At 45.5% G+C, this 12,975-nt stretch overlaps 1 protein-coding gene across 4 annotated transcripts in view; it reads right to left on the bottom strand.

The window, feature by feature from the left end:
* The window catches only part of GOLGA3 (golgin A3), a 44,957-nt gene that overhangs the window by 19,239 nt on the left and 12,743 nt on the right, over positions 1-12,975 (bottom strand). For all 4 annotated transcript variants that reach the window (XM_054996177.1, XM_054996178.1, XM_054996179.1 and 1 more), the window contains exons 6-13: positions 9,210-9,321; positions 7,640-7,946; positions 6,955-7,157; positions 5,152-5,289; positions 3,548-3,709; positions 2,739-3,107; positions 1,826-1,903; positions 657-920 (exon numbers count right to left, since the gene is read on the bottom strand). In XM_054996177.1, the coding sequence (XP_054852152.1) occupies positions 657-920; positions 1,826-1,903; positions 2,739-3,107; positions 3,548-3,709; positions 5,152-5,289; positions 6,955-7,157; positions 7,640-7,946; positions 9,210-9,321 (1,633 nt within the window). The remainder of the gene's footprint in view (positions 1-656; positions 921-1,825; positions 1,904-2,738; positions 3,108-3,547; positions 3,710-5,151; positions 5,290-6,954; positions 7,158-7,639; positions 7,947-9,209; positions 9,322-12,975) is intronic.

Consider the following 12,975-nt stretch of genomic DNA (forward strand, 5'->3'; position numbering starts at 1 on the left):
ACATGTTATGTTGGTCACCCAAAGTATGGTCAATGAATAAACTCATATGAAAGGACACACATGATGTCCTTGCCAACTCTATCATTGACCTGTAACCGTAAATTTATGCTACAAGATTGGTGCATCCATGTATCCCAGCCTCTTGGTGCTCCTTCACGAGCATTTCTGACCAAAAATCTATTTGGTTAGTGTAAGTGACACACTTATTCCAATAAACTTATTAAGACAATGGCTTGGTTCAGACATTAAATTAACTATGGCTAGTGTGAAAAGTCTGAATGTGGCCAGTCCACCAATTATGTTTAATTAGGGTACCTCAAAACCAGGGCCTGACACCATGATTTGGTTCTGAGTGACATATGAACATGGAAATCCTTGGCTTACTCCCTAGAACTGCCTTCCTTGGGCTACAGAGAAATCTGACCAGAGTGACTCAAAACCAAAAAGCTCCAGGGTTTCACCACTTCTTGCTAGCAATCTCCCTGACTAATCAGTGCTTGTAGAGGCATAGCAGGATGTGAACAATCATTTGTACGTTGAATCCTGGAATCATCAACTAACCATGGTTAATACAAACCATGGTTCCACATTAAGTCTGAACCGAGCATGTGCATTTATCTTGAAAGTTAGAAGGATGAGCTGGAGTTCCTTCACACCTGCAACTGGGTCTCTATGTCGTCTCGTTCTCTCTGTGCTGCTTGCAGATGGCTTTCCAGTTCTTCTATCTGCTGCCGAACGTGCGACACTTCCTTTTCCAGCCTTGAGTTTTCCACCTCCATAGTTTTTTTTTCTCCCTGAACTTGCAGGAGTTCCCGTTTCAGTTCCTTCATTTCAGAGTCTAGCCTCTTCTTGGTAGCTTTCAGTTCACTGATTAACTGATCCTTTGAGCTTGCATCTCTACGGTAAGCTTCCACCATCACCTAGATGGCAAATGAGAGTTTGCAATACTAGTAAAAAAATGCAGCACATCTGTGTGTATCATACATCCAAGGCAAGGTTAGTCAAGCAAGTACATCCTACAGTTATATAAGCTAATCATTATTTTCTGAATAATGAATTCAATTTTGATCTGCCAAACCAATAAGCCAATAAAGTACGCAACCTCATAGCAACATCATTCCGGGCTGGTACAAATGTACAGAGACTCTCTCTTGACAATGATCAAGAGTTCAAAATTGGGTCATTGGGTTGGAGCCAGATTAACACCTCCATGGGTACAAGGATTTATGCCCACAGAATGCGATTTTCCCACCACCCCCTTCCAAAATGCCACCTGTTCCTGGGGGAGAAGAGGACCCCAGAAACAGAATTTTGGGATGCCTTTCAGGCTGCCGCAGGAGAGGAGGGGGCAGGTATCATGCTCTCTAGGTAGAATTCCTTGTGCCTGCGGAAACATCAAGATAGAAGCCATGTTCTCTTTTCTCACATTCCCTGCCAAGAAGAACTCAGTCTGTGGAGGAAGGGCACCTCCTTTTGTTTGGCACCCGATTGGTTACTTAAAGATAAGCATGAACCACTATTTATTTTATTTACTTCATTTATTTCCCACCTTTCTCCCCAGTGGGGGCCCAAAGTGGCTTACATCGTTCTCCTCTCCTTCATTTTATCCTCACAAGTTTGTGAAACAGACTGAGAGTGTGTGACTGTGGTCCGAGGTCCCCCAGAGAATCTCCATGACAGAGTGGGGATTCGAACCTGGCACTCCCAGATCCTAGTCTAGCACTGTAACCACTAGACAGCGCTGGTCCTGTAAGAGGTGCCCTCAAAACATTGTTCCTATTTACTTTGAATTGGATAAATCTTAGCAATGGACATGCACACACACCTTTTGCTGAACGTACTGCTCTTTCACCTTCTGCACCTGCTTCTTGAGATTCGCGCTTTCATGCTGCATATTCTCCACCTATTGAAGAAATAGCCTCAATATTACCTGGGCATTGATTGCAACTGGATAAACACTAGAAATGAAAATTAGTTCTGAGAACTTCAGATGTTAAAATTTTTTTCACAGGGATGCTAATTCAGCCTCAAATCTAGATGATCAGGGCACAGAGTGACCAAAACTGAAGTTTATGGTAAGGGAGAAAAGGGGGGGCTGAAACTCATCTGTTTCAAGCTAAAAACATTTTAATGGTCTCTCTACCAGCCACATTCTTTACACCATTATTTTCTATACAGGGAAGAACTTGCTATACAGGGAAGAACTTGCTAGTGTGTGAGCATATTAGAGAAAAATCAGAAAATCACAGCTTTGTTGGCTTTTTAATGTTTGCAAATGTGAAGATTCACATAAGGACTTCAAAGCCAAACCTAGTGCCTGACCCTGCTCTCAATGACCCTTTATTATCTTAACATGAGCTATGGACAGCTCATTTTCTTAGTTGTTTCATGACACCAGCTCTGTCTCATCAATTTCCAAAGATGAAAACTTGAAATTAGCTTGTGTACAACCAAACAGGGGTTACATTAGCAACAGAAGATGTTGACCCAAGATTAATTCCTGGAAGGGTCCTACTAGAAAGTGGAATATACATGTTTATAAGCCAGATAAGCGACACAATATTGTCCATGAGCCCTGCAAGTGTGCTAGAGTCGGGACTTGGTGGGCATGCAAACGTACTGTTGGCATGACACAGGCTGAGCTTGCTGTGAGGTCACTTAAGCTTCATAAGCATTCATGGTACAGGAAGCACTTGTCCATACACGCTTTGATGGGTGAACAGGGGAGAGCTTATTACCTGACTTGATTTTATAGCTATTTCTTGCTTCAGCTGCTCCAAAACATCCGATGCGGCCTCCGTGCCTTCTCCTAAATGTTTCACTCCTTCGTTGAGGCCCTCTTTCCCTGCTTTTGCTACCTGCAGGGCCACCTCCAAGACGATCTTCTCGTTCTGCAAAAACTGGATTGTATCGTCCTTGGCGGTGGCCTCCCCCAGCAATTCTGCCAACCTGGCCTCCACGTCGTCGTAACGGGTCTGAAGGTCGCTCAAGGACTGCTCGCGAGCCTGCAACGTCTCTTGGGTGGAAGTCAGCTGCTTCATGAGATCCAGCTGCTCCTGCTGCAGAGCTTCCACCTGAAGATCTCGCTGGTGCAGCGTCAATTTCACCTACGTGGAACAAAATCTGCTAGGACTCTCTTTCTGGCAGGTGCCCACCCACGTCACCCACTTAATTAGTTGGCAGTTTGTTTTTAAGGGGCAGAGAACTTAAAAGGTTTATCTCCTCTGATTCCTAGGCAGGGATGGTGGTAACAGCAGCAAGGCATGAGCATAGGGGGAGGGGGTGGACAACTTACATTGCTTCGGTCCAAAACCACTTTTCTGTTAAGAAGTCTATAACCCTTGCTTGTATCTGTATGTTCCCCACCTGCACTATTTCCAGCCTAAGATGCAAATGATGACTGGATGAAGTAAAAGTACAATCCTAAGCAGAGTTACCCCAGTCTAAGCCCACTGATTTCAATGGGCCTAGACTGGAATAACTCTTCTTAGGATTGCACTGTAAGTGGTCTTTCAGCGAGCCCCTGGGAGCTTCCAGTCATATCCACCTGTTCTAGCTCCTGCTCCAATCTTGCTGCAGAATCAGCCATTTTCCGTAGTTGTTCTTTCTCGTCCTCGAACTCCTCTAGTTTTCTCTGTAGGTCCTCTTCCACCATGGACTTTGCCTCTTGGATCTGCAAAAATGCTGCTTCCTGGTCTAACATGTCCGCCTATTTGAAAAAGAAGCAGTGAGCTCCGGCATGGGAAAGTGGAAACGCTGCTGCTAATAAACAGATCGGAAACCAAACAAGCGCTTTCTCCAGTTTGACACTCTAAGTGATCCATCTCTAACCAAAGTGGTTGAGTTTTGAAAATAATACTTTTTTAGAAAGGCCAGTGTTGATCTTGGGGTCAGGACACATGAGACGAATTTCACGTGAAGAGCACTCGATTGGCACTGCAATCTTTGCTGGGAATGGTAGTCTAACCCCCTCCCCCTCCGAGTGAAGAACAGCCGCTCAACTCAAGAGATTGTCTTTCAAAGAGATTCTCTCAAAGAGAGACTGATTCTCTTTCAAAAATCCCATCAGCTGGTTTTGCTTCAGAGAGAGAGAGAAACTCCCCCCCGCTCCCCAGCTGAGAATCATACTGAGTGGATGGTTTTTTAAAACTACAATTCCCAGGGATCATTGCAGGATCCAACACTTGCCCATGAGTATCGTGTGTTTTGACCCTCGGTTTACACACGGCTAATCTCCCGTTTAATATTTTTAGGGTGCAATCCAACATACACTTACTTGGGAGTAAGTCCCACTGAACAAAATAGGACTAGCTGCCTAGTAACATGCACCATGCAAGATCAGGCTAGATAGTTTTAAATATGAAAAGCAAGCACACACATCTTTCCCCACTAGTAAATATGGAGAACTTTTCACATGATGTCACTTTTTAAGCGTAACATTCTCCAAATTCACTAGAGGGAAAAGGCAGGTACTTCTTGCTGCATATACACCAGCCTAACAGAATGGTATTTTAAGCATAAAAGAGATCACAAGGATTTTTAAAAATTGTTTCTCCGCCTCCTTTTAAGAGTTTTCAGTTTATAGAAGAGACATGCAACTTACTGAGTGCCATTAGTATCAGGGGTAAAAGAATCACAGCTCAGCTGCAATCAGTTACCCCACTATATATTCAGACTAAAAGAGAATGAAATGAAATACTAAGATTCCATTAAACACACACTTTCTGATTATAAGTTTTCTCACCAGGTAGCTGGGCTTCTGTAATATTTGTCGAATTTGAGGAAACAGCCCTGGCTTTTAGGGGATGCTATAGCATTCCAAATTCTCTTGATTTCAGTAGAAATTAAGGTATTCATGATTTCCTTGTTAAAAAAATGTTACATTTGCCACCAATTGTGGAAATATCTTTCCACACTGTATTTAATATACAGTATTTACAAACAAGCCTTTTCTTCCTGTGCATACATCTACACAGAACAAAATGGGTATCTTGCTTCCAAATAAGCATATTTGGGATTATGCTCTTTAGTAGGTAAAGTGCATCTATTTATGTAACTTTTTAAGAAACATACCTCCCCATAAATTCTGAAAAACATTTGTGATTAAGCAAAAGATCTGAGTGTCTAACAGAACGTCTCTATGAACTTCACCTCAATATTTTGCAGCTGTGAGGCTATCCGTTCCTTCTCTTTGATGGATCTGTGTTGAGTCTCCGTTAACTGATGAGAGAGGGTTACATTCTCTAACTTCAGGTGTTCCAACAGGCCTACTTGGGTCATCTGCCCAGCCTGCAGGAAAAAAAAAATAAAAGCAGCTGTATTGTTACAAATATCCTAGACGCCCCTTAACATTAAATTAAAGGGGGTACTCAAACTGTCTGGGCACATGTTTTGTGTCCTACGTTTTGAAAGAGAAGTGTAGAAATGGCCCATTTTCAGACCTCGAACGATGGTTTAGTTCGGACACTGTGACAAACCATGTTTAAGGAAGGTTATGACTTGGTATCATGTTTGGTTCACAATCATTTGGCAAACCATAATTATAAACCATGGTATAAAGTGGGCTTTATTTACCTCATTTGGTGGTGGAGAGTGCCCTCAAGTCATCACTGACTTATAGTGACCCCTGGTGGGGTTTTCATGGCAAGCAACTAGCAGAGGTGATTTGCCACTGCCTCTGCAACTCTGGCCTTCACTGGAGGTCTCTCATCCAATTAATAACCCTGACGACCCTGCTTAGCTTCTGAGATCTGAAGAGATTATACCCTGCGTTTCTCTCCAGTGGGGACCCAAAGTGGCTTATACTGTTCTCCTCTTCTCTATTTTATCCTTACAACAACTCTTTGAGGTAGGTTAGACCGAGTGTGTGTGACTGGCCCAAGGTCAGCCAGAAAGCTTCCACAACAGAGTGGGGATTCAAACCTAACTCTCCCAGATCCTAGTTTGGCACTCCAACCACTACACCACACTTGAAACAGTTGTTCCTGCTAAGCACCGTTTCATGTGATGTCTGAATTGACAAACCATAATTATGAAAGCAGGCTAGGATCTGGAGGACTTCCACCTCCAGAGGTCACCACGTCAAGGGACTAAGTTGATGAGCAGACAGGAAATGAAAAGAGATACGCAGTTCGAGCCCATGGCTTGCTTGTTTCATTTGGAAGCACAAACCAAGGTTTGGATTCTAAACTACCACTAACACAAACAAAGCTTTGGTGTAATGTTTGACGTGAGCCTTTGCACCTGCTGTATTTCATTTCTCTGAGTGTCCTAATAATTTTGATGCCCCAGACCCAACTTTTTTTGTGTGTGTTTATTTAAGAGTGTATATAGTCTCTTTGAAATCCCAGTCTGAAGGTTTACAGATAAAGGGAAAGGGTGAGTATTCTGGGATTATTTGAATCTAGGATGCTCTTGTATGTGTCCCTTGTCAGCCTTGAACCTTTGATGCTGGTCTTGGGCAACTCTGCTCTCATTCACAGGCCAGCTATAGGGCAAGGGAGAAGTCCAATGTACTCTTTAAAGTGCCACAGCACCAGGGCCGGATCTAGGGTTGCTGGTGCCCAAGGCAACCCTAGTCCAACCCCTCGTGCATGCGTGCTCCCCACGCTGCGTGATGATGTCACTTCTGTGACGCCATCACGCAGGGCGGAGCACCGGTGGAGGCAGCATGCAGGGCTGGGAAGCCGCCCGCGCCGTTTGCCTGCCCCGCAGGACAGGGGGTGTGCGGCAAGCTGGCCACCCCCTGTCCTGCGGGGCAGGCGAAAGGCAGCATGGGGGGCTGGGAGGCTGCCCGTACTGCCGCCTGCACGCTCCCAGCAGCTGGCAGCTGCTCCTGACGCCCCCTCCCTGGCGGCGCTGGGGGCAGACTACCCCCCTGCCCCTCCCTCGATCCGGCCCTGCACAGCACTGCAGCTTAGAAATAATAAGGAAGAAGAGGAAACTCGTATTGACCTGAATGTTTGCCATCTCGCTCTGTAACCTAACCCTCGCCTCCTGAGCTACAGCCAACTGCTGCTGGTACCACTGCCGAACTTTCTGCAGAGAAGCGATCTCTGCTTGAGACGATTTCAGCTTGTTGGTCAACGTCGTGCGGTCCAACTGCACCTGCTGGAGCTGGTTTTGTAAAGATGAAAGCTGCTGTCGGAGGTCATGAACTAAAGAACCCAGGGGGGAAAGATTAAGAGGGAAGGGTCAGGATATGCTGAGCAAAGATGAACCAGTTACGAGCCTTATGGAAGCATGAGCCCCTCCCCACCTTCCCAACAAGTTCACATTAGGCTCCTAAATGAACACAAATTTCTTTTATGGGCCACCAACAATAGCAAAAGACCCATATTTATAGCAAAAGTTCATCTGCTATTGTCAAATACAGGAATGTTCTCCTATTTCCCAAGCATCGAAATTTTAGGTAGCTTGCACTGGGATTTCATGGCACAGCAGTCTCTATATTGCACCCCGCCCCCCAAAATAAAAACAGCATTTATTGATGCCATGGTTTTAATACTGTTCTCTGCTAATACACTTTATTCTTTTTATGATGATTTTAATTATGCCATGAACGACCTTAAGAGCTGTGTGATAAGAAGCAGCAGCATCAAGAATGCTAAACAGAAGCATAAAGCGCACAGCTACCCACCTGCGCTATCCTTGCTAAGGACGCTTTTCTGCATGTCTTCCACTTTCCCCATGAGTCGTTGGTACTGTTCTTCTGCCACCTGCAGATCGTTATTTGAAGCAGCCAGGCTGGCATTCTTGGCCTCCAAGGCAGTCTGCAGCTCTGCCATGGCTCGCTCCAGGTCCCAGCAAGACTGCTTCAAGGTGGCCACTTCCAAGTTCAGGGAGTCCTGCTTCTGTTGGCTGCTTTGACTATGTTCCATCTGGGTCTGAAGCTTCATGTTCAAAGCGGCAAGCTGGGTCTGTAATTCTGTCTTTTCTTTAAGGGCCTGAAGAAAACCATTAAAAAAAAAACCTGGAACCAGCACTGGATGCAATATAAAGAACCATTTAAAAAACTGCAATAGCGATCTTTATAAAGCAGCAAAACAAGTTGGATTCTGATAGACGGGCACTTCTGCTTGTGCATGTTGTATAAGGGCATGTGTGGATCCCCATGCCAAATCCCACATTGATCTCAAAGGATGTGCAATCCTCAGGAGCAGCTTTCTGGGAAGCTCCGAGGGAAGTCAGAGGTGGGAAAGATGGGTTTCACGAGAAGAAGAAGAGTGGGCCATCGAGTGACAACCGACTCATGGCAACTGCAACCACAGAGTGTTCAAGGCAAGAGAGGAGCAGAGATGGTTTGCTACTGCCTTCCTCTGCACAGCAATCTCAGTTTTCCTTGGTGGTCTCCCACGCAAGTACTGACCATGGCTGACCCTGCTTAGTTCCCAAGCTCTGGTGAGCTCAGGATAATCTGGGGTTTCTGAGCTGCTCCGTAACTAGGCCTCTATTCATTATTTTTTGGATTAGCTCCTTTTCTCCAAAAAATTGCTCTTAAAGAAAACTTGAAAAGTACATTAGCAAAAAAAAAACCCTCTCAAAAATAGAAATGAAACAAGATTGTAAATTTGGTTAAGTGCCAGGCCTGTTTTACTCACCTAATAAATCACATGATTGTTACAAGCCCAGGTATACAATGACAAGGACTTTCACAGGCAGCAGAAGTTACTGAGGAATGCTAGCAAGTTGTCATTGGGAGGGAAGGAAGGAAGGAAGGAAGGAAGGAAGGAAGAGGAAGAAAGAAAGAAAGAAAGAAAGAAAGAAAGAAAGAAAGAAAGAAAGAAAGAAAGAAAGAAAGAAAGAAAGAAAGAAAGAAAGAAAGAAAGAAAGAAAGAAAGAAAGAAAGAAAGAAAGAAAGAAAGAAAGAAAGAAAGAAAGAAAGAAAGGACGGAAGGAAGGAAGAAAGACAGGACGGAAGGAAGGAAGAAAAGAAGAAAAGAAGAAAGAAAAGCATAGGTGCAGGATGAAAAACAAGGAGGAAAGAAAGGCAAGCTAAATATGTAATCCATGATAAAATGAAGCATAGGAGCAGAATGAAAAAACATGGAGGAAAAGCAAGATAAATATATGCTAGAGAGACAGACAAACACCTGTTGGGCATCCAGGCTTAGCGGTACAGCTCTTACAATCCTGGTTTCTGAATTTTAAGCACCATACAAGGAGATCCTTTAATAAATCTCAATGCTTTAAAATAAAAATGCTCGTACCTCATTGGCTTCTAACGACAGTGCTTCTAGCTGGCCTTCCAGCCTCATCTTCTCTTTGAGGACCTGCAACATCTCATCATGCGTGCCCACAATAGAGCTTTCCATGGATATACTGGGGAGAGACAAAGCACAAGCCCACACACACAACTTCAGTGCACATGTGGTGCTACTTATGTACACTGCATGTATATAACAAAAGCAAAATAGCAAAAAATGATATTTTTCCAACACAGACTGATATCTAAGTATAGGTCCCAAAGCTACAGCAAGGCAATAGCAGTTGCAACTCTACCCACTCTGCAGTCACACCATCATCAAAGATAAGCACAGCTGGCTTCCCCAAAAAAACCCAGCACAACTTTATCGAAAGAAAATTTTGCATAAAGTGGTAGAACAAAGGTACACTGCCGAGTTGCAGCTCAACGCCTTTTGACATAGAATTGTCATGGACTGACAACATAGTGACCTTTCCCAGTGCAATGTGGGTAAAGCTACAACTAGGTCAGGCTGGCCCTGAATCCTTTTCCCCGCATGTGGTTTATGCCAGTTTTAAGTACAACTGTGATGTGGTTTCCAAAGAGCTAGCAATAGCACTCCATTTGTATTAAAGGGATAAAAGATTTTTCACACTCCATTCAGATTACTCCCAAGGAATACCAGCATTAAAGCAGAAGAGAAACAGCAGCCTTGTGTTATTCACTAATTATCCACCTGCTAATTTACACTTGATAGGAAAGAGATAGGCGCTAAGTCATCATTACAGTAGCGGAGACAAACAAACTTCTGCGAAATGAAGAGTAATTTCATTTTTAAAGGCTGAAGTGGATAAGTGTCTGGGGGAAGAACTCTTGGAAATCTTAGTTAAGTGCAGTGTGCCGGAGAGATTTCTATATTAAATACTTAATGGGTAATGAAGAGGACAGTTGAGGATTTAAAGAAAGGAGGTAGACTTTCCATAACGTCCCCATAAATAGCATTGGACTAGCCAGTGTATCATCCAGTCCATTGACTGGGTCAACCCCAAGTGCAGTCAGTTTGTTAGAATGAACACGTATGGCACAGTTCTGCTGCTGGAACTGGGCAGAACCAGCCCTAAATATTGCCTGGAAAATACATATAAGATGATCTGAGCTCTTTGGATAAAAGAGTGCACAGCGTACAATCCGCCTTTCACATTTAGAATAAGTAATCCTAAAACAAAGATGCACCTCTGGGGGGGGGGGGGTTAAGCTTCTGATGGACACTGCCACACAGCTGCTCAAAACAAACAAGGTTCTTAGGAACCCTGATTAGCTGTCATTAGTGTAAATCTCCAGCATTGTCCAGGTGGCTGGACTAAATGACCCCTGTGGTCCCTTCCAACTCCATGATTCTATGTATTAAGTATTGCTAGAGAGGACCTTCCCTCTCTGCAGAGCCTAGGCTAAGGTTCCCAGGAGCCTGCCAGTAGCAGGCAAACTCCCAGTGCCAGCCCTGGTGCCAGCCAATCACCCGCCACTGGCAGGCAACCGGGGCAAGCAAGCAGTAGGCATGCTCCCAGCGGGGTGCAACCACGTCACTTTATGAAGCAACGTTATTGTGTTGGCCATGAGAGTGCTTCCATGCTTCACAGGGGCAGAGTTTGGCCCCCAACAGGTGCAAAAGCAGGAGCACTCCCCGGAGTTCCTTGGACAGTTACAAGGGGACTCCTCAACAAGATCAGCAACAGCATATAAATTTCCCTGTATGACAACATGCCTGCTACTGCTGACGTTTCCTTGTTACAGCAATTCCTGGGAAAGTGATGGGTGTGTTCTCTCCCACAGGAGGGCAGAGCAACAAGGAGACCTGGCCAGTAATAATAATAATAACAACAACAACATTTGATTTATATAACACCCTTCAGGACAACTTAACACCCACTCAGAGCAGTTTACAAAGCATACTACTATTATCCCCACAACAATCACCCTGTGAGGTGGGTCAGGCTGAGAGAGCTCCTAGAAGCTGTGACTGATCCAAGGTCACCCAGCTGCCTTCAAGTGGAGGAGTCGGAAATCAAACCCAGTTCCTCCAGATTAGTCCCACACTCTTAAGAAGGAATTTTACGCAGTCTCCACTGCATCAGCTAGCTCACGCCCGGCTAAACTGTTTAATATGGTACGTTCATTGGTCTCCCTTCCAAGTGGAGACTACCAAAATTTGAATTCGGCCATAAGCTGTGAGGCTTTCGCGAGCTTTTTTGCTGATAAAATCTTGTCTCTCCGTCGCGATTTACTGGCCTCAGTTGATACAGTATGTGAACTGGAGGTCCCTTGGCTGTCTTTGGTGGTGATATTTGACCACTTCAGCCCCCTTTCCAGGGAAGAGGTGGACAGGATTCTGCAGGGAATGAGGCCTACCACATGCCTCCTGGACCCGTGTCCACCATGGCTGGTGAAAGCCAGTGTTGACAAGATTACGGGATTCCTTGGAGGCCATTGTCAACTGGGTTCTGAGGTTTTTCCCAGGGCACTTAAGGAGGCTGTGGTGAGGCCCCTTTTAAAGAAACCATTGTTGGATCCAGCCGACCCGCTCATTTACTGCCCGGTCTTGAACCTCCTGTTTCTGAGAAAGGCAATTGAGCGGGTGGCAGAGAAACAACTGCAGAATTTCCTGAAGGAGACCTCGGCCCTAGATCCCTTCCAGTCTGGTTTTCGCCCGGAACACGGGGTGGAGACATTGCTGGTTGCCCTCACAGACGATCTTCGCAGGCACCTGGACCGAGGTGGATCAGCGCTGCTGATTTTATTAGATCTTTCAGTGGCGTTTGATATGGTTGATTATGATCTTCTGACCCACTGCCTTGCTGATGTGGGAATTCAGGGGACAGCACTACAGTGGCTTGTCTCTTTTCTTCATGGTCGGGGACAGAGAGTGGCGCTAGGGGATAAGTTATCGTCTTGTTGGCCAATAGTATGTGGTGTGCCACAGGGGGGCGATACTCTCCCCATTACTGTTTAACATCTATATGCACCCCCTCGCCCAGCTGGTGCAGAGTTTCGGGCTTGGGTGCCACCAATATGTAGATGACACCCAGCTATATCTGTTGATGGACGGCTGGCCTGGATCTGCCCCAGATGTCCTAGAGCATGCTTTTGAAGCCGTGGCTTGATGGTTGAGACAAAGTCGGCTGAAGTTAAACCCTGTGAAGATGGAGATCCTGTACTTAAGTTGCGGAAATGTGGATTCAGGACCCCGGCTCCCTGCACTCAATGGGGCGGTGCTTACGCCAGCTCTGAGAGTCAGGAGCCTGGGGGTGATCTTCGATGCCTCCTTGACAATGGAGGCCTACATAACTGCAGTTGCCAGGTCCTCGTTTTTCTATCTTCGACAAGCCTTGCCCCTTATCTTTCCTCCCGCAACTTGACTACAGTGGTCCAGGCAACGGTCACCTCTAGGTTAGACTGCTGTAACGTGCTCTACGCAGGGCTTTCCCTGAACCTGATCCAGCGGTTACAGCTGGTGCAGAATGCAGCAGTTTGTGTTATTACAGGACTGCCGATGCGTGAGCACATAACGCTGGCACCGCGTCAGCTGCACTGGCTACCGGTGGAGTACCGAATCAGGTTCAAGGTTTTGGTACTAACCTATAAAGCTCTATGCGGACTGGGACCTGCATATCTGTGGGACCGCCTCTCCCCATACGAACCCCAGAGGACTCTTCATTCCAGTGAGAAACATCTGCTAAAGGTCCCTGGCCCCAGGGAGGCCCACCTGGCATCGACCAGGGCCAGGGCCTTTTCGG

This window comes from Eublepharis macularius, chromosome 13, assembly GCF_028583425.1.
Source record: "Eublepharis macularius isolate TG4126 chromosome 13, MPM_Emac_v1.0, whole genome shotgun sequence".
Taxonomy (NCBI): Eukaryota; Metazoa; Chordata; class Lepidosauria; order Squamata; family Eublepharidae; genus Eublepharis; species Eublepharis macularius.